General features: G+C 34.1%; 10 protein-coding genes across 10 annotated transcripts; 7 read left to right on the top strand and 3 right to left on the bottom strand.

Annotated features, from left to right (window-relative positions):
• The first annotated feature begins 230 nt into the window (after nt 1–230).
• On the top strand, nt 231–3,794 carry SLM1 (phosphatidylinositol 4,5-bisphosphate-binding protein). The gene has a single exon (XM_020193778.1). The coding sequence runs from the start codon at nt 693–695 to the stop codon at nt 3,543–3,545; it is 2,853 nt and encodes a 950-aa protein (XP_020045441.1). The 5' UTR covers nt 231–692; the 3' UTR covers nt 3,546–3,794.
• Nucleotides 3,795–4,124: 330 nt separating this feature from the next.
• PAN3 (PAN-complex poly(A)-binding subunit PAN3) lies at nt 4,125–6,227 on the top strand (the record flags this gene model as incomplete). The annotated part of the gene is made up of 3 exons (XM_020194692.1): nt 4,125–4,392; nt 4,594–4,651; nt 4,802–6,227. 3 exons carry the CDS (start codon nt 4,125–4,127, stop codon nt 6,225–6,227), a joined length of 1,752 nt encoding a protein of 583 aa, XP_020045440.1.
• A 422-nt stretch (nt 6,228–6,649) lies between these two features.
• ASCRUDRAFT_71859 (uncharacterized protein) lies at nt 6,650–8,530 on the top strand (the record flags this gene model as incomplete). The annotated part of the gene is made up of 1 exon (XM_020192000.1): nt 6,650–8,530. One exon carries the CDS (start codon nt 6,650–6,652, stop codon nt 8,528–8,530), a length of 1,881 nt encoding a protein of 626 aa, XP_020045439.1.
• Nucleotides 8,531–8,723: 193 nt separating this feature from the next.
• Nucleotides 8,724–9,095, bottom strand: SRX1 (sulfiredoxin; the record flags this gene model as incomplete). The annotated part of the gene is made up of 1 exon (XM_020191999.1): nt 8,724–9,095. One exon carries the CDS (start codon nt 9,093–9,095, stop codon nt 8,724–8,726), a length of 372 nt encoding a protein of 123 aa, XP_020045438.1.
• Nucleotides 9,096–9,522: 427 nt separating this feature from the next.
• ASCRUDRAFT_37778 (malate dehydrogenase) lies at nt 9,523–10,551 on the bottom strand (the record flags this gene model as incomplete). The annotated part of the gene is made up of 1 exon (XM_020190797.1): nt 9,523–10,551. One exon carries the CDS (start codon nt 10,549–10,551, stop codon nt 9,523–9,525), a length of 1,029 nt encoding a protein of 342 aa, XP_020045437.1.
• A 1,568-nt stretch (nt 10,552–12,119) lies between these two features.
• Nucleotides 12,120–13,154, top strand: ASCRUDRAFT_38071 (fructose-1,6-bisphosphatase; the record flags this gene model as incomplete). The annotated part of the gene is made up of 1 exon (XM_020190821.1): nt 12,120–13,154. One exon carries the CDS (start codon nt 12,120–12,122, stop codon nt 13,152–13,154), a length of 1,035 nt encoding a protein of 344 aa, XP_020045436.1.
• A 615-nt stretch (nt 13,155–13,769) lies between these two features.
• ASCRUDRAFT_37955 (uncharacterized protein) lies at nt 13,770–14,210 on the top strand (the record flags this gene model as incomplete). The annotated part of the gene is made up of 1 exon (XM_020190812.1): nt 13,770–14,210. The coding sequence occupies one exon, from the start codon at nt 13,770–13,772 to the stop codon at nt 14,208–14,210; it is 441 nt and encodes a 146-aa protein (XP_020045435.1).
• A 735-nt stretch (nt 14,211–14,945) lies between these two features.
• On the top strand, nt 14,946–15,879 carry ASCRUDRAFT_9544 (uncharacterized protein; the record flags this gene model as incomplete). The annotated part of the gene is made up of 2 exons (XM_020195181.1): nt 14,946–15,544; nt 15,588–15,879. 2 exons carry the CDS (start codon nt 14,946–14,948, stop codon nt 15,877–15,879), a joined length of 891 nt encoding a protein of 296 aa, XP_020045434.1.
• On the top strand, nt 15,588–16,440 carry ASCRUDRAFT_14912 (uncharacterized protein). Its single transcript, XM_020189268.1, has 2 exons — nt 15,588–16,335; nt 16,363–16,440. The coding sequence occupies exon 1, from the start codon at nt 15,905–15,907 to the stop codon at nt 16,118–16,120; it is 216 nt and encodes a 71-aa protein (XP_020045433.1). The 5' UTR covers nt 15,588–15,904; the 3' UTR covers nt 16,121–16,335; nt 16,363–16,440.
• Nucleotides 16,441–16,523: 83 nt separating this feature from the next.
• Nucleotides 16,524–17,546, bottom strand: ASCRUDRAFT_38097 (aromatic ring-hydroxylating oxygenase subunit alpha; the record flags this gene model as incomplete). Its single annotated transcript, XM_020190824.1, has 1 exon — nt 16,524–17,546. A coding segment is annotated over one exon (1,023 nt), but the record flags the coding sequence as incomplete, so codon positions are not given.
• Between the last annotated feature and the right edge of the window lie 209 nt (nt 17,547–17,755).

Below are 17,755 nucleotides of genomic sequence, written 5' to 3'. Positions count from 1 at the left end.
TATGGTAAACATAGCGGGCCTATCACAGACCGCGAGCAGTGGCTTTTTGCGGGACGGTCGTAGTTCGAGCCGACGGAATGGAGGCACATCGGAACCAAAGCGAGGAAGAAAGAAGGGAAACGAGAAGCAGAGGCAGCAGAGGCAGCAGAAACAGCAGAGACAACAGGGAAAGCAGAAACAGAGCTTCACAGCCCATCTCTGCAACGCCGGCTAGTGTGGTCTGGCCGCTTTGTTTCTGTTTATTTTGGTTTGGTTTGGCACAATTAGGCCGTTTACTCGCTCTTTCAGTAGCAACTCACCTAAAAGCAACTCAATGGAGCACTTGCTTTTACACCCACTATATAACAACATCATATCGTAAATATCTGAAAACATACTTTGGAAACATTAGAAACATCTAATCAAACAGACTGGAAATACTGAAATTAAAAATATCACAAATATTAAAAATATCACAGATATTAAAAATAATACAAATACCTTAGTCCCACACTATCTCTTATACCCAGAATACCCTACAATACCTATTTATTTCCAATTTCCTCTTCTCACCTTTCTGCCTTAAACTCCTAAGCTCTTAATTTTTCCATTGTTTTCATCTCCTTGCAACATCTCAATACCTCAATACTTCACCCATCTTTCAACCATCCACTCTCGATACTTGAATTTCAAATTTATTTCCATTTTACGCAATGAACAATACTATAAATGACAATAATTACATGAACAACTTAAATACCAATCTCAATAATCTAAATATAAGGAACGACACTAACACCATCAATTCAAATATAACTCTTCCATCAATAGACCTACAGCAGCCACAACAACTGCCTCAGCATTACAACAACAATAACAACAACAACAATAACTATAATCAAACGCTTTCTTTTGATTCTAACACTTCTGCTATTCCCTCTCAAAACCAATTTAATAATAATCAAATAATAAACCAAAATCAAAATCAAAATCAAAACCCAAACCAAATAATCAATAACAATAATTCTCCTTTAGTTCCTTCCATTTCTATTAACCAGAACAACTCACCAAATTCCCCACAATTAAACCAAATCCCACAAAGAATGTACTCTGTTACTTCAAACACTCCAACAAATCTAACTGTTGGAAGCAACAACTCTGCAAATACAAATCAAAATTTAAATCAAAATTTGAATCAAATCAATGCAAAAGTCTCTAAAAATTCAATGCAAAATGGCGACCCAAGAAACCCCTTATTTCTACAAATCCCAACCAGTGCAAACCCAACTGACGTTTTAGCTTCGAGATTCAACTCTTGGAGAGCAATCATCAAATCAATCACAAATTATCTCTCCGAAGTTGTAATGGTTCAAGAAGAAATCATTCGTCAACAAGTAAGACTACAACATGCTGTTAATTTTCCCTTTCTGAATTATGATGCCTACTCAAATAATCTCATTTCAAGAAACTCTCCCAATAACAATTCCAACAACTCCTCTTCAAATAATAACAATTCTTCAAACAACAACAACTCAAACTCAAATAACGACCAAATTTTGATGGATGAATTAAATTCAAAAAAATTCTTTCTACCTCTTTCTTCCGGCTCGATTCAAGACCTACCCTCAATCCTATCCTCCTTCCATAGAAACTCTGCTGCCAGTGCTTCAAGAATAACTAAAGAATTATCCAACAGCGTCATCCCAAGACTAGATGATCTCAGAAGAGACTTGGCTGTCAAAATTAAAGAAATAAGGGGTTTAGCATCGGATTTCAAGTCAACTGTTGGAAAAGAACAAATTCAAACTAAAATCGATTATTCAAATTTCCTAAATTCAATCGACTTGGTCAAATCTTCCTCTTCAACTATATCCCCTAAACAAGATCCTTTCTTAACTAAAATTTACTTGGACAAACAAATCAGAAAACAACTAATAGAAGAAAACTATCTACATGAAGCCTTTATGAATTTACAAACTTCCGGAAAGGAACTAGAAAAAGTCGTCGTTATCGAAGTCCAAAATGCTATAAGAATCTACGCTAAACTAATAGGTGAAAATGCCCAACTAGTATTCAATCTATTACTAAATAAATTAGACAGTGGTTTTATTACAAAGGAGCCAACTTTCGAATGGGATAGCTTTATTCAAAGAGATCCAAATTTTATTGATCCCAAACTAGCAATGAGACATTTTCAAGATATCTCCTATAAACACATGTCTGATCCTTTAACTTTGGAAATCAAATCCGGGTTCCTTGATAGAAGATCTAAATTTCTAAAATCCTACTCAAGAGGATGGTACGTTCTAACCCCAACTTTTATCCATGAATTTAAATCCTCTGACAGAAGAAAAGATATTTATCCTGTAATGTCTCTAAGTTTAGATGATTGCCAAATAGCTGAACACTCAAAAAAGGATAAAAGTAATCTGGAATCATGGCACAAATTTATTCTACACGCAAGGCAAAATGGTATCATCCATAGAGGTCATAACTGGGTCTTTAGAGCTGATTCTTATGATTCAATGATGGCATGGTATAACGATATTAAGGAATTAACCAAATTACCAACTTCCCAGGCAAGAGCCCAATACATTCTAAAAAAAAGAGCCTCTCAAATCGATAAAAGAAAAAGTTTCCAGATTCCTAAAAGAGGTGCTTCAACTCCGATTAGAAATAAAAGAATGTCTCAGCCAACTCCTCAATTACAATATCAACAGTTTTCTCAATCTCAATCTCAACTATCTTCTCAGAATCAAAATCAAAATCAAAGCCAAAGCCAAAACCAAAACCAAAACCAAAACCAAAATCAAAATCAAAATCAAAATCAAACATTCAATAACCGAAACAGTGTTTTAATGAATGAAGGTGATATCATGACTCCTATTGAAACACAAATTCCATTTGCCGAAGTTCAATTACAGCCTCAAGTTCAAATTCAAACACAGCCTCAACAACAACAACAGCATCCTCAATTATCTCAAGCCCAATCTCAAACACTTCAGCAATCCCAACAATTTCATCAACCTGTCCAGATACAACAATATCAACAGCTACCACCCCAGGCTGTAAATAATGTTCCCTATATGATTGTCCAAGTGCCAACATCTACCTCAGAACAAGTTCAGACAAATAATCTTCAACACCATGATTCATTGAATCTTGGAAATGGCAAGTTTGTTCCAATCCACAATTACGAATCAATCGTAAATCAAAATTATGGCATGCTATCTCGAAATCCATCAGTGCCAGTTTATATGGTTGGAGAATCAGATGCCGATGAAAGTGGCATCTCTGATGATCGCACTGCTAAGGAAACACATACCACTGATGATACTATTGTGAACGTTTCACCCACTGTGGTTAATAATAGTTTAAATGGAAATTTTCAAAGATCAAGTTCAGTCAAAATAAAAAACCAAGATTTCTCAAATGGAAATTTTTCAACAAGTTCTCTAATAGACCAAAACGTGAAATATAAACACATGTCTCAACCTATTTATTCATCCAATGCTTTACAAAATTCTAGTAATACATTCATTCCTGGCAAAAGTAACATTTATTAACGGTTCTAATGGGCTTTTTTTCTTCACCTTGTTTTTTTATTATTTTACTTTATTTTATTTTCCTTTACCTTATCTTATTTCAGTTTAGTTTAGTTTAGTTTAGTTTAGTTGTTTTTTCCACCCAATCATTATTTTGTTTACTGTTTTATTTTGTTTATTTGTTTTGCTTTCCTTAGTTATTTAGTTCGATTTATGTTAGCCATCATTTACACGTCTTCGAGTCTTTTCAGTAGCACAGATAGTAGCAAAGCCCAATATGACCAACCGACACATGACCCAGCTCCAAGAATGCAGAATGAGATTTGAGCAAACAGTTCCTCATCTTCTGTAGAAACAGCAATTCCAGTGGGCCAAAACAACAGTATTGTTCAGTAATGAGAAGAGACGTAATATAGGGTGTTTATGATACTATACGTTTAATCCCAAGATCAAAAGAATACGACAATGGAAAAAAGTATGTTTTCTTCTCACACAGTTCAACATCTCTTTCCATTATCACCAAACCGGTTTGGCTGAGCCAACTTATTAACAACTGTTTTTTTTCCCACTCTTATTGATAAAGTGAAAGTCCCAAGTGATATGGAGTGGGCAAAAGATATTCCATGCAAAAACATTAATATACATGGCTATTGTAAATATGAAAACAAGGGTTGTGCGTTTAAACATGATTTTAATATGAAAGATAACCAAACTCCTCCATCTTCTGCCTCAAAACTGCTTAATGCGATATCAATTAAGACAAGCAAAAAATTCAATATGGGCTCTCAGAGTTTCAAGCCCCTAAAGAAGAAATTTGCTGTCTCTGCTTCAAAATTGGACAACATTCCTGTTTTTGTCCCAAGCACAAGTAACTCCAACATCTCCAGCATGGCAAGTAACGGCAGCTCTTCGGCTACAGAAAGCATTACTAGTAGTGCCAGAACAAATAGCAACCTGAATCTTAATATAAATGGCGAACTCGAAAACGGAACAACTCCAATAAGTACGCATACAGTTTCAAAAACCCCAGAAAAATATTCAAAAGTCACTTACAACTTTGATAGTCCAGTTTTTAAACCATCTTCCTCATCTGCCTCAACTTTGTCAAGATATATTCCGATAGTCGGGTCTACATCTTCCGAGATATCAACTAGCTCTCAGACCAAGGTTTCACCACAGCAGCAAAAACAGGAGCAACAACAACAGGAACAACAACAACCTGCTCAAATATCTTCCCTGCAACCAATTCAATTGCCTACTAATCAAATTCCAAATAGTCTCTATGCCCCAGTTACCACATCTGCTACAAGTGCTACTGCAGTTTCTGCAGTCTCAGCAGTTCGTCCTGAATTATTTTTTTCTCAACCCATACAGTATCATTGTTATGCTCCAGCTCCACCGCCTCATTTTGAGATGCCAATAGAACCTTACCAAAGAAATCCCCAATCATTTTTCTTGGATAATAATTTAAGAGAATCATTGCAGAAAAAAAATGAAGCAACCAACCAAGTATTGCCCAATTTTGGAGGATTGCCTGAGAATATTCACATTTATCACTCCCTAGTTCTTTTAGACAATTTCAATCACAAAGTAAATTTAAAATACTATGGTGTACCAAGTTCACTTTATAAAGTATATTCTAACTATGATGGTAACGTATATGCATTGAGAAGACTAGAAGGCTTTAAAATTACAGATGAAAAGAGTATTTCATCGATCAAAGCTTGGAGCAGTTTAAAATGTGCAAACGTTGTTAAATTACACGAGGCTTTTACTAGTATGGCATTTGGCGATAATTCATTATTTTTAGTATATGATTTTTATCCACTAGCAAAAACCTTAAAAGAGACACATTTTGGAGATAGCACTGGGGCTCTTCCAGTTCAAATAAATGAGCCATTATTATGGAATTATATGGTACAAATCACTAACGCATTGATTTGCATTCACGAAATGAGATTGGCAGCAAGATCTTTGTCAATTAATAAAATCATTGTTACTAACCAGGGGAGAATCCGGTTGTCAGACTGTGGAACGTTTGATATAATTAAATATTCCAGAAATAATAACTTGATAGATGTAATACAAAAAGAAGATATATTGAAGTTTGCCGATATTATACTCACACTAGCCAAATCCAGTTTGCCTGCTGGAACTTGGAACCAAGAAAATTCGATATTAATAAAATTTCTACCCTTTAGTGAAAACTTCAAAAAAAATCTAAACATACTATACGCCATGGCACAATCTGAAGAAAGCTCATTGTCCCAGCTAAAATTGTTTGCTTCAGATATAAGTTTGTACGCAATGAAAACAATAGATTATTTGCAGAACTCGTGCGATTTCATGGAAAGTCAATTGTCAAAAGAAGTTGAGAATGGGAGATTGTTCAGATTGGTAACAAAATTGGGATTCATCAACGAAAGACCTGAGTTCGACCATGATCCCTCATGGTCTGAATCTGGGGATAGGTATCCAATCAAGCTATTCAGAGACTATCTCTTCCACCAGGTGGACAGCTCAGGAAGGCCGGTTCTCGATTTGTCTCATGTTCTAACATGCCTAAACAAGTTGGACACAGGAATCGAGGAAAAGATCTTGTTAGTTGCACCCAACGAACAGAACTGCATCATCATCTCATATAAAGAACTAAAGGACTGCATAGAGTCTGCTTTCCACGACCTTTCTCGGTACAGCAACTGAGGCTGTCTGTTATGTAGTGCGAACTAGCTAGTTAATAAATATCTGTGTAACATTTCAGCCTGGTGGGGATCCGCCTGAGGTTTTGGAGGTTTGTTTGGGGTTGTTTGGGGTTGTTGGGTTTGTGTTCTCAAAACAGAAATTGTTGGCTTTGTGTTTTGATTATATCCATTTCCTAAAACAGCAAAGGCAGGATTGGAGAAAGAGGAGAGGGAAAAGCAGGCTTTGCTGGCGAAGACAACACTTTAGCTTCTGATCCTTGATTGTATCTTTTCTCGCTGCTTATATTCTTGCTTCTTTTCTCAACTTGCTGACTTTTGACAATTGAACTCGATAGCAAAGTTATATGCACAGGTCTATGTCTAAACAAGATAAAGGAGAAGCGCTATTTCAATTTTTAATTGATATTATCTTTAATATTTAGTATGCACCTATATCGTTTGAAAAGCAAAGTTGATCGGTTAAAGATTGAATATCGCCACAATCGCTATACAAATAAAAGAAATCCAAGACTGATCACTGGCAAAATCCCCAACCAACCTTTGGTTTCATTACGAACAAACCCTCACGACCTATACATGCTTGGTGATCGCTATTACGAATTCAGAAGAGATGATGACCAATTGATTTGTCTCAACGATAGAATTTCAGATATGAATATCAACCATAAAAGCTCGCTTCATCGGTTAATACAGAATGACAGATTGGATACTTTAAAGGAATATCCAACTATCATAGAGCATAGTGATTTTCTCGATATTCTCGAGGCAAATGGGGAGCAAATCAATCAAATCAATCAAAATCACAGTGAAAACAATTATAAAATAAATGACGAAAATTATGAAAATGGTGAAGTCTCAATCGATGAAGTCCCAATTGATGAAGTCCAAAATGCTGCAATATTGGAAAAAGAACTGACGGCAAAAAAGTTTGGCACAATTTTAGATAACGGAAGAGAATGTATTTGCAGTTGCCATGTTCATCATCCTCATCCAACTTTTCAAAAATTAAAAGACCATTTGGAATGTTGTTCGGATTTAACTATAACTGATCATCAATCTGCAGACTTCAGAATTGAAAACCACCATTTTTCTCAACATGAAAATCATGAAAATCATGAAAATCAACAATATAATCAATATAATCAATATAATCAATTCAATCAATCCCAACAACCTCAACAATTTCAACAACCCCAACAACCTCACCATAAATCAAAAAGACAAAGATTAAGATTTTCAATATTTAGAAGAAAAAATAACATATTTTCTGCTGTTCCATCTCCTATTTATGAATGCAATACAGATTCTTCACAAATAGAACAATTGGAGGATAATACAATACATCTAGTAAATGCTGATCATATTGAAAACAATAAAACTCCAAAAGAAAATTTCCATTGTAAAAAAAAGGAATATATTCTTGAAGATCATGAGCATTATAAAAACCAGTCTTCAGAGGTTAAATTAACTGATAATAACAATATACAAGAAGTGGATTCAATTCTATCGAATCTTTGTAATTGCTTCAATTGTGAAAGAAAACGAGGTAATGTCTCAGAGGGCATCTGGAAATCAATCATCAATGAATCTTCATTAACTGCTGCAAGAATATCAACTGGAGCCTTACCAATGATAAATAATTCTTCGAAACTATCTTTAAATTCTCAAAATAACAAATCGAATTCTCAAGATAATTTAATCATAAAAGAAAATTATAATAATCAATTTGTCAACAATATCGATAGCAATCATTATATTAATATTAATGATAATGACCCTACTGAAAAAATTGAAAATATAGATAAATTTCAAATTGATGAAAAAGAGTCAATAAAACAGAAAATCAAATTTTTTGATAACAATAAAATATCTAATCTAAAAAAAAATCAAAATAAAATTGAAAAAGTTGACAAAATTGAAAATTTTGAAGATGTGAATAATGCTGAAAACATTGAGAATATCAGAAACGTTGAGATGGATGTTTCCTCAAAGCCTGTTGAATCAAGAACGCTTCATTCCATATGGGATTCAAAAGTTAATTTAACAATCAGCTCAAGGGTGAGACCTTCAACTCAAAATTCAGAATTTCCAACAGGATCTGTTTACAGTGGTCTTTTTTCTAACTATGCTTATTCTGATACTGATATAGAGGTACTGAAAGCAACGACAAATAAAATCAATAGTGGGAAAAATGAAAATTTGACCTTTCATATAAGTAACTCAATTAAACAAAGAAATAGGTCTTCAATCGAAGGTGATAAAATTGTATTGAAAGATTTAAAAAACGATTTATCTATAATTTAATTCTTTTAAGTAACAGAGGTATTGTTGGTTTTTTTTGTTGTTTCGTTATTCTGATATCTCTTACATGCTAGAAATTGAAGGTTGGTATTGTTAAATCATTTTCTTTGTAAGAGATTTTATATAAAAAATGTACGGATAAAATGGTGAAACAAAATTGATAAATAAATAAATAAGACTTCATATGCTCAAGTTATTAATTAAACATTGTATCAACAGAGGCCCCGAGATACAAGCTGAGCTGTTTCTTCGTAGCAGGTAAAATTTTGCACTTTACTAATTTCTCACCATTTAGCCTTTCATAGGCTTGAAATCTATGGCATCCACCAAAAGCAAAATAGTATACCTTGCCATTTTCCTTCACCCTCATTACATCGATTGGAGGCAACTCGCCATTCATTGCTTGAGCATCTTCTAAAGAACAAGTATAGGAAGCCATTGGGTTACCTTTAAGAGTAGAAACCATTGCATCGATCTTTTGATAATCCAACACTGGAGGAATTGGGCGTCTTATCTGATCAAGAGGCAAGTATTCGATTTTTCCGAGCAAGCTTGATTGAATAGACATTGTAAATTTAGTTGCAAAATTATGATTAAAATTATTACTGATTTTGAATTATGACACTGGAATTGGAAATAGTTGCAAAGAGCAAATATTGGGAATAATAAACAGCTTATATAATATGCATTTTGATTTAGATCTTTGGTTGAGATTATTAATGGTTTATTGAAATACGGGTGTTGAATTAATAAGAGAAGCAAATCTCGGTTGTTTTCTTAATAGAGTTTAAGTTAAAATTGAATATCAACAGATTTACAATTACTAATTATATGAACACTATAAATCAAAGTATGTAATAGCAAAAACGTAATCGGAAACAATCACTAGCAAACTATTTATATTTCGAGACTTCAACACTCAAATCATAAAATTGAAAAGTGGTGTTTGTATTAGATTGCTGGAAATTAGAATCGGATTGGTTTTCTACGGCTAGTTATTTCTTTTGAGAAGCAACAAATTCAATACCCTTTTGAATGTTTTTCTTTAAAGTATCCTTAGCAATTGAAATCATTTCAGCTTCATAGTCTTCAACTGGACCATATTCGTGAACTTCAGTGACACCTTCTGGCCCTAAAGTAACTGGAGATGCAAAGAATTCAACACCTTCAGATTTGTACAATGGGTTATCTATGAAAGTTGGTTCAGTAACGCTAGTTTTACCAGATAAGGCAGATAAAACAGAGGAGGCCATTCTGGCACCAGCACTGGCCATAGATAAAGTAGCAGAACCTGCACCATCTTTAGCTTTGACGACTTCGTCACCACCGAATTGGATTCTGTTGATTAAAGCGTCTCTTTGTTCTTTTGGAATAGATTTGTGAGGAGTTTGGGAGATTAATGGAACAATTGTAATACCAGAGTGACCACCAATGACGGTGACAGTTTCTTCAGTTGGGTTGGTGCCTTGAACTTCAGAAATGAATCTTGAAGCTCTAATGACATCTAAAGTAGTGACACCGAATAATTTCTTTGGGTTGTAGACACCCTTTGCTTTGAGGACTTCAGAGACAATTGGAACAGTTGAGTTAACTGGGTTAGAGATAACTAAGATAGCAGCATTTGGAGAGTTATCAGCGACAGCGCCAGCAAGACTAGCAATGATGGAGGCGTTTGTGTTGAATAAATCATCTCTGGTCATACCAGGTTTTCTTGGAACACCAGCTGGAATTATAACAACATCAGAGCCTTTTAAAGCAGTGGAGATTCCATCGTTTTCTGGACCATAACCTTTTACTGTGGAATTGGTTGGAATATGAGAGACATCAGCGGCAACACCTGGAGCACCTCTAATATCATATAAAGCCAAGTCAGTGACATCTGAGTTTAATTTCATCAATAAAGATAAAGGTTGACCAATACCACCAGCAGCACCTAAGATTGAGACTTTATAATTTGATGGGAGGGAAGTTGAAAAACAACGGGCTAAATTTCTAGCTTGGAAAGATGAAGTTCTTGAAAACATTGTTGAAGAATATTTAAGAATAAATGAATAGAATATTATTATATAATTATAGGGTTATGATTTATGATTTGTAAATTATAAAGAATAAATTAGGTGGGTAGAAATCAAGAGGAAAAGCAAAAGAAAAAGAGACAAGAAAGGGAAAGATAGAAAAATAATTCGAAAATCTGGGGAGAAATAAAGAGAAATTTATAAGAAGAATTTCATTCAAACTAAGTAAGTAATGAGGTGTAGGACAAAATTCTAAAAGAAAACTAATTTTAAAATACGCACAAGATTACTGGTGGTTGAAATTAATCTTCACCACTAAATATATTGTTACAATAAAATTTACAAGTTAAAAGAGTTAAATTATTTAAAATAGTTGCATTTCTTCCAAATTATCTCAAAAATATTCTCAAGTACTCTAAATCAGATTAAATTATTCAAATATACTGAATAATATTTCAATTTTTCAATTAATATTGGTCAAAAATCGTCAAATTGTAACTGAAAAAGTTATTTTAAGCTTATAATTACTCCACAAAACTTTCGAATATAAACAATATGATCTTGAAAAAGAAAGGGTGATTTCTGAGGAGCTTGATAAAGCCACTGATTATTTCGATTCAACAGCTTACAATTGACAAAAATAAACATAAATAATGAAGACTGTTGGTGTTATTTGATACAATAGGTGAATATTTCTGGTGATTTATCTACCCCACTGTTTCACAAGCAGACCTTTGCCAAAAGCAAGAGCTCTGATATAAAACCAGCGCAGTTTCTCAGTTTTTTTGTCTGTTTTCCCTGTCTCGTCCTTTGCCCTACGGCTTCTTTCTTCTTGTGCTTCTCTTTCTTCTCATGCTTCTCGTGCTTCTCGTGCTTCCTTCTGTGCTTCGTTTCCTCCTTCGCTGCACCCCCTGCACCTCCCGCATAACATGCATTTCCTTCCCTGGGACCTTTTATTTTGCTGTCCAATCAGAGCCTGTCTGATAGAGCACCGCACTGCTGGCGCTCATCCATTGCTGCTGATGTAATCACGGCCAGGACACTGCGGTGTTGAAAAACACCAGCCAATAGAAAGAGAGGAGTTAGACACACACGTGATCATTACCGGCTCTGCATTTGGATGCGGTAGCTAGCAGCGCTTGCAGAATTTGTGGATGGAACTTTAAAAGAGGGAAAAATGATTTGATCACAAGGAGGACTTTGTTAGGAGAGGCATCTTATTCAGTGAACAATCACTGGATTACGTCCAATTGTTCGTGTTCTTCGGTGAGTGTTTTGTTTTTGTTGCATTTTTTGCTTTCTGTCTGGGCGATTGGAATACTGAGAGGTCTTTCTCGGAGCATTCATCATGGAATACTGTCAGTGTGGGACTGTCGTTGAAGGATGGAATAATTCCTTTACACTCCAATTTTCTATAAAATAGATTGGATATCTCACTGTTTTGATTTTTTTTGTCTTTGTTTTTTCTCCAAATACCTATTGACTTACCAATTAGTTAGCCTCTTCACTTTTTCATTTCTTCACTTCTTCACGTCTATTGGTTTTTATATTAGTTCTATAATAATAATTATTTTATAATGTCATCTGATTTCGCCGAGAAGAATAATGTCAACACTGACATTGTTACATTGACAAGATTTATCTTGGAAGAACAACACCATTATGCTAAAGAAGCCAGTGGTGAATTAACATTATTGTTAAACTCTCTACAATTTGCCTTCAAATTCATTGCTCATACTATTAGAAGAGCCGAATTGGTTAATTTGATCGGTTTGGCTGGTGCCTCAAATTCCACTGGTGATGACCAAAAAAAATTAGATGTTATTGGTGACGAGATCTTTATTAACGCGATGAAGGCAAGTGGTAACGTCAAAGTCTTAGTATCTGAAGAACAAGAAGACTTGATCACCTTCAAAGGTCCAGGAAATTATGCAGTTTGTTGTGATCCAATTGACGGTTCATCTAATATTGACGCTGGTGTCTCCGTTGGTACCATTTTTGGTGTCTACAAATTGTTGCCTGGTTCAAATGGTTCAATCAACGATGTCTTAAGACGTGGTACCGAGATGGTTGCTGCAGGTTATACCATGTACGGTGCTTCTGCTCATTTAATGTTAACCACTGGTAACGGTGTTAATGGTTTCACTCTTGATACCCAATTAGGTGAATTTATCTTGACCCATGCTAACTTAAAAATACCTCTATCAAGAACAATATACTCCATCAATGAAGGTAATTATATTTACTGGCCAGCTCCAATTCAAAAATATATCGATTCCCTAAAGGAACCTCAACCAGACACCGGCAAACCTTATTCAGCTCGTTATATTGGTTCAATGGTTGCCGATGTTCATAGAACTTTATTGTATGGTGGTTTATTTGCTTATCCAACCAAAGGCAAATCAGGTAAACTAAGAATATTATATGAATGTTTCCCAATGGCGATGATACTAGAACAAGCTGGTGGTAAAGCTGTCAACGATAATGGTGACAGAATCCTAGATTTAACTCCAAAGGAGATTCATGCTAGAAGTGGTATTTGGCTAGGAAGTAAAAATGAAGTTGATAAATTCTTAAAAGCTACAGGACAACAGTTTTTGAATTTAAACTAGATCATCGAAAGAAGAAAAGAAAAAGGGCCTAGAGGAATGTAATTAAACAACCCAATTCAACCTCTGTTCTTTTCTTTTTGCTCTTTTCTTCTTTCGAACCACAATCTATAGTCACCAAATCCTTCACTCTATATATAGTTCATAAACGTCTTAAAAAAATAAAATAAAAATAAAAATAAAAATAAAAATAAATAAAAATAAAATAAAATAAAATAAAATAAAATAAAATAAAATAAAATAAAATAAAATAAAATAAATTTGATATTAAAAATTAGGGCCCTCTAAATACCATATACATGGTTTTAAATATAATTGAAAATCACCTGAGTTTCACGGGACTATAAAATGTTCTAGTTCTAGAGTTTTATCAAGTATAATCAAATTAAAACTAGTAAATATATAACTATTGTATCTGCAAAATTTGTAACAAAAATCAGAGCGAAACGCCCGTTATATAGCAATCGAGAGATCGAAAAAGCCACGTATCATAACGTGTAAACCAATATAGGACTATTTTAGGTCACGTTTTCAAGCTTCTGTTTTGACCTTCAAATGAATTTTATTGATGTAAATTGATAAATCAAAATGTCCACTCAACAGAGTAGTAATGGCCAAATGGAATACACTGAAGAAGAATTGAAAGCTGCGTTAGTAGAAACCAGGGAAAAGTTATTTAATATCATAGAATGTTTGTTTGAGCTCGGCATATTAGTTTCTGATACTGAAGAAACAGATTTAGCGAAGAGAGCATTGAATTTCAAGTTTGAGCAAACTGTTACAAATTTAAATCAATTGCTTAATTTCAAAAGAAATGAGCTCTCAAGTGTCAAGATTCCTCTAGACATCATTCAGTATATTGATATGGGCAGAAATCCTAATATCTATACAAGAGAATTTGTTGAATCCACACGGAAAATGAATCAATATTTGAGAGGTAAAATGACTGCCATGAAACTCTTTAGAGATACTTTAAGTGATAAAATAATATTAGAATTTCCAGAATTGACTGATACAGTCAATGGAGTTGTTGAGCGAACATCTCCAAATAATAACTAATCATATGATTGAATTTAACTACACCTTCTTTAAATACACTGATGATGAGATAGTACCCCAATGAACCATTATTTTTAAAAATTGCTTTATTTTCCTATCTGGTTAACTGAAGTATGTTTTATAAGGTGGTAATGCACTGGTTCACAAGAACGGTTGGCTATTAGGTATGAATTTGGGGTCAAGGTGAATTGTTCTTTTGATTTGAATTTCCATTATTATTGGTATTAGTATTTCTGATGGTGATATGACAATTTGAGTCAGTATTTGATGAGAGAAGAGTTGGAGAACAAGATCTTTTAGATTTTACTAAATAGACATCAATCTGTTGAGACTAATTGGTTTTATTTTTTGGCTATTAAAAGAAGTTCAAAGATCTGATTTAAATGGAGCCTAAGACCAACAGGAAATAGTCTTCTCTGCTCAATAAAGCAAGAAAACAATAGAAAACGCAAAGTTGCTATGAAAACGATAAAAAGCATTGTTTTATTCGTTTGATCTCATGCATGTCAATGCGTGGCACTAAACATGAAAACCTTAATATATATTTGGCTATTTCACTTTATTTTTGTAGAAACCCACATTCTTGATATTGCTTATGTTACACACTACATATCAAAAATGGACTATAACAGCAAAACAATTCTACTGGACACACTCCCACCCCACATCGTTAGCTCAATTACAACAAAACTCTATATCAAGCAAATAATCTTGTTGTGTTCAGCTAAGAATGCAATGGTTAAAATCGCTCCATTGAAAGCACTATTTGAAAACATAGAAGTCTACTCAGGTTCCATTAAAATATGGTTCAATGAAAGAAAAAAAATTCATATTGTTTCAGGAAAACCTGTATTATTGATTAATCTTCAAACAATTACCGTTTTAACAAAGTATATCAAACAATTCTCCAGAAACATATACTTTAGACTAATTTTGCCAGATCAAACTCTAATAACATTAGATAAATATATAACTACCATGTTTTGTTTTGTAGAGAAAATGTCTATTGTGGTCAAATGGATTTCGTTTGCTAGAGTACTTCAAAGTATTCCACAAAAAGGGCCAGATGGATTTTTCAAATGCTTATCATTATTAAAACAGTTACTACCTTTTCACAAAAACACATTGAAAGCAATTCAAAATGATTTTGGCAACTTAATTCTTTGCAATAATTGGGATGCAGAATATCAGCTTCAAAGACAGCTGAATGATGATAATTCTATACATCATATAATCAATTCTAAATCTTTTTTTTCACATTCATTTTTTCATACATTTAAACTAACAACACTAGAATTGAATGTTGAATGGAATATATTTATCGAAAAGAAACTGTGGAGCATTACACAAAAAATACTTAAAAACGCTTAATATAAGGAATAACAACTTTGGAAATTTGGAAACTTTGAAATTTCCTACTCAATTTCCCAGTTTAGTGAGACAATTTCCCAGTTTAGTGAGAGTCGACTTAGCAGGAAACAAAATTGCAAAAATTGAGAACTTAGATAAAACAAATAATATAAAAGTGCTGGATTTATCAGATAATAAAATTGAAGAAATTGAGACTTTGGACCAGATGATAAATTTAGTTGATCTCAATCTATTCCGGAACAATATCCTGAAAATTGAAAACATTGAAAATTTACTTGATTTAAATAGTATTGATTGATTTGTGTTGTAACCAAATCACTGACATGATGATTGCAGACAATGGGAAATATCCAAGTAATTTAAAGTCGTTGAACTTATCTTGTAATTGTATTAAAACATTACACATCACTGAACAATTGAGTAGTTGCTTAGACGTAAATTTAAGCTATAACAAGATAAAGAAAACTCAAAGGGTTATCTCAATGGAGCACTTTGACTCATTTGGTTTTACCTTTGACGTTGCCAGAAATGAATTGTGAATATATTCAACAATGGCCTAACACAAGCGAAATTTGATTGGAAAGAAGGTCATGGAACCACTTTGACCTTATTAATAAGTATAGAAAAGAATTTCCCAAGTTAAGATTTACTTTCTTTGAAGATAGCAAATTAATCAGAGCACATACCAATAGAATTTGAATTATATGATGTATATGATGTATATGATGTATATGATGTATATGATGTATATGATGTATATGATGTATATGATGTATATGATGTATATAATGTATATGATGTGCAATTTTACAGTAGGTCCGGATTGATGCCAATTAAACAGTTGTTTGAATACTCCATTTTGATAAATAGTGATAATAAATATTAGTGTTAGATAAATGATTTGAGCTTAGCGGAAACTGATAGCATTAANGCCATCTTCAAGCAGTGGTTGAACTTGCGTAGTTCATATTGTTTAATAAATTCGATAAATTCGTTTTTCTTGAAATCCGATATGTCATTTTTGGAGTATATATCATATTGTAGTGTGGTTTTATTGTGCGAGACAGGAGAAATCTTCAACGAATACCAAGCAGGACCAAACACATTGATTGAAGAGAGAGGAAATAGGATGAATGAAGTGCCAGTAAATATGTCAGTTTTGGATTCTGATTGTGGAGAGCTGACTTTGTTAGTTTCAACCGACGAGCCCCAGCCAAACCATGATTTAGTAGCGGTTGATTGTTGGGTGGATTCGTGTTGCAGTGGGTTATATTGCACTGTGTTTTTGAGGAAATGGTTGATTGACTTGAAATGTGAATCGTTGGACTGGTTGAATGTGAAGTGATCGTTTGAATGGAGATACGCTTTCCAGTTGAAGTCGCCCTCTAGTGTGTAAGAAGTGGTGTACGTATAGTCATTGATATCGAAATCAGCTAGCTTTGACTCAAACGAGTTGAAGAATTGATCAAATGAGTAGATGGGGAGGTTGTTCTCAGCTGATCTATCAAAATTGATGAACACTAGACCCTGGGACGTAACATGAGTATTGATCTTGTATAAACTGTTTTCGGACTTGACAAACCCATCGACGTTGTTGAAGTGAGGCGCTTTGGTGAGTAAGCCATCGGTGTTGTAGGACCAACCATGGTATTTACAACCCAAGATGATGGAAGAACCCTTTTCCTTTCTAATGACAGGATAGGCCCGGTGGCGACAGACGTTGTGGAAGCAGTTGATCTGATTTTGCTTGTTTTTGATTAAAAAAAACTGGATACCAGCCAACGAAAATGAACAATAATCACCAGCTTTTTTCAACTGCGAAGAGTGGGCAATGTAGAGCCATGATTGGTTCAAGATAGCTCTCTTTTCTAGCTCGAATAGTTCTTCAGCAGGAAAGGAGATGGGGGATTCGTCGATGATGGTGTTGGACGAGATGGGCAAGTTGGCTACCTTAGCAGTTGACATTTTGAAAGCACACTCAACAAAACCAATTTTGTTTGTTTTGAGTTGCGTAAACAAGATGGTGGGAGACAAGACAAGAGAGAAAAAGCAGAATATTTATACCACCCTATGTATCCCATCCTATGTATCCCATCCTATGTATCCCATCCTATGTATCCAATAAACATATTCGTTCTGGCAATTTCACGCCATTTGCTGAGATGGAATAAAAG

Source organism: Ascoidea rubescens (genome assembly GCF_001661345.1).
Source record: "Ascoidea rubescens DSM 1968 unplaced genomic scaffold ASCRUscaffold_13, whole genome shotgun sequence".
In the NCBI taxonomy this organism is placed as follows: domain Eukaryota; kingdom Fungi; phylum Ascomycota; class Saccharomycetes; order Ascoideales; family Ascoideaceae; genus Ascoidea; species Ascoidea rubescens.
Note: the sequence above shows the minus strand (reverse complement) of the source record. Positions and strands in the feature narration are given on the sequence as shown.

What these genes read in the sequence shown, in the direction of transcription:
- SLM1 (XM_020193778.1), top strand. Translation starts at nt 693, where the DNA reads ATGAACAATACTATAAATGACAATAATTACATGAACAACTTAAATACC.
- ASCRUDRAFT_14912 (XM_020189268.1), top strand. Translation starts at nt 15,905, where the DNA reads ATGATGATTGCAGACAATGGGAAATATCCAAGTAATTTAAAGTCGTTG.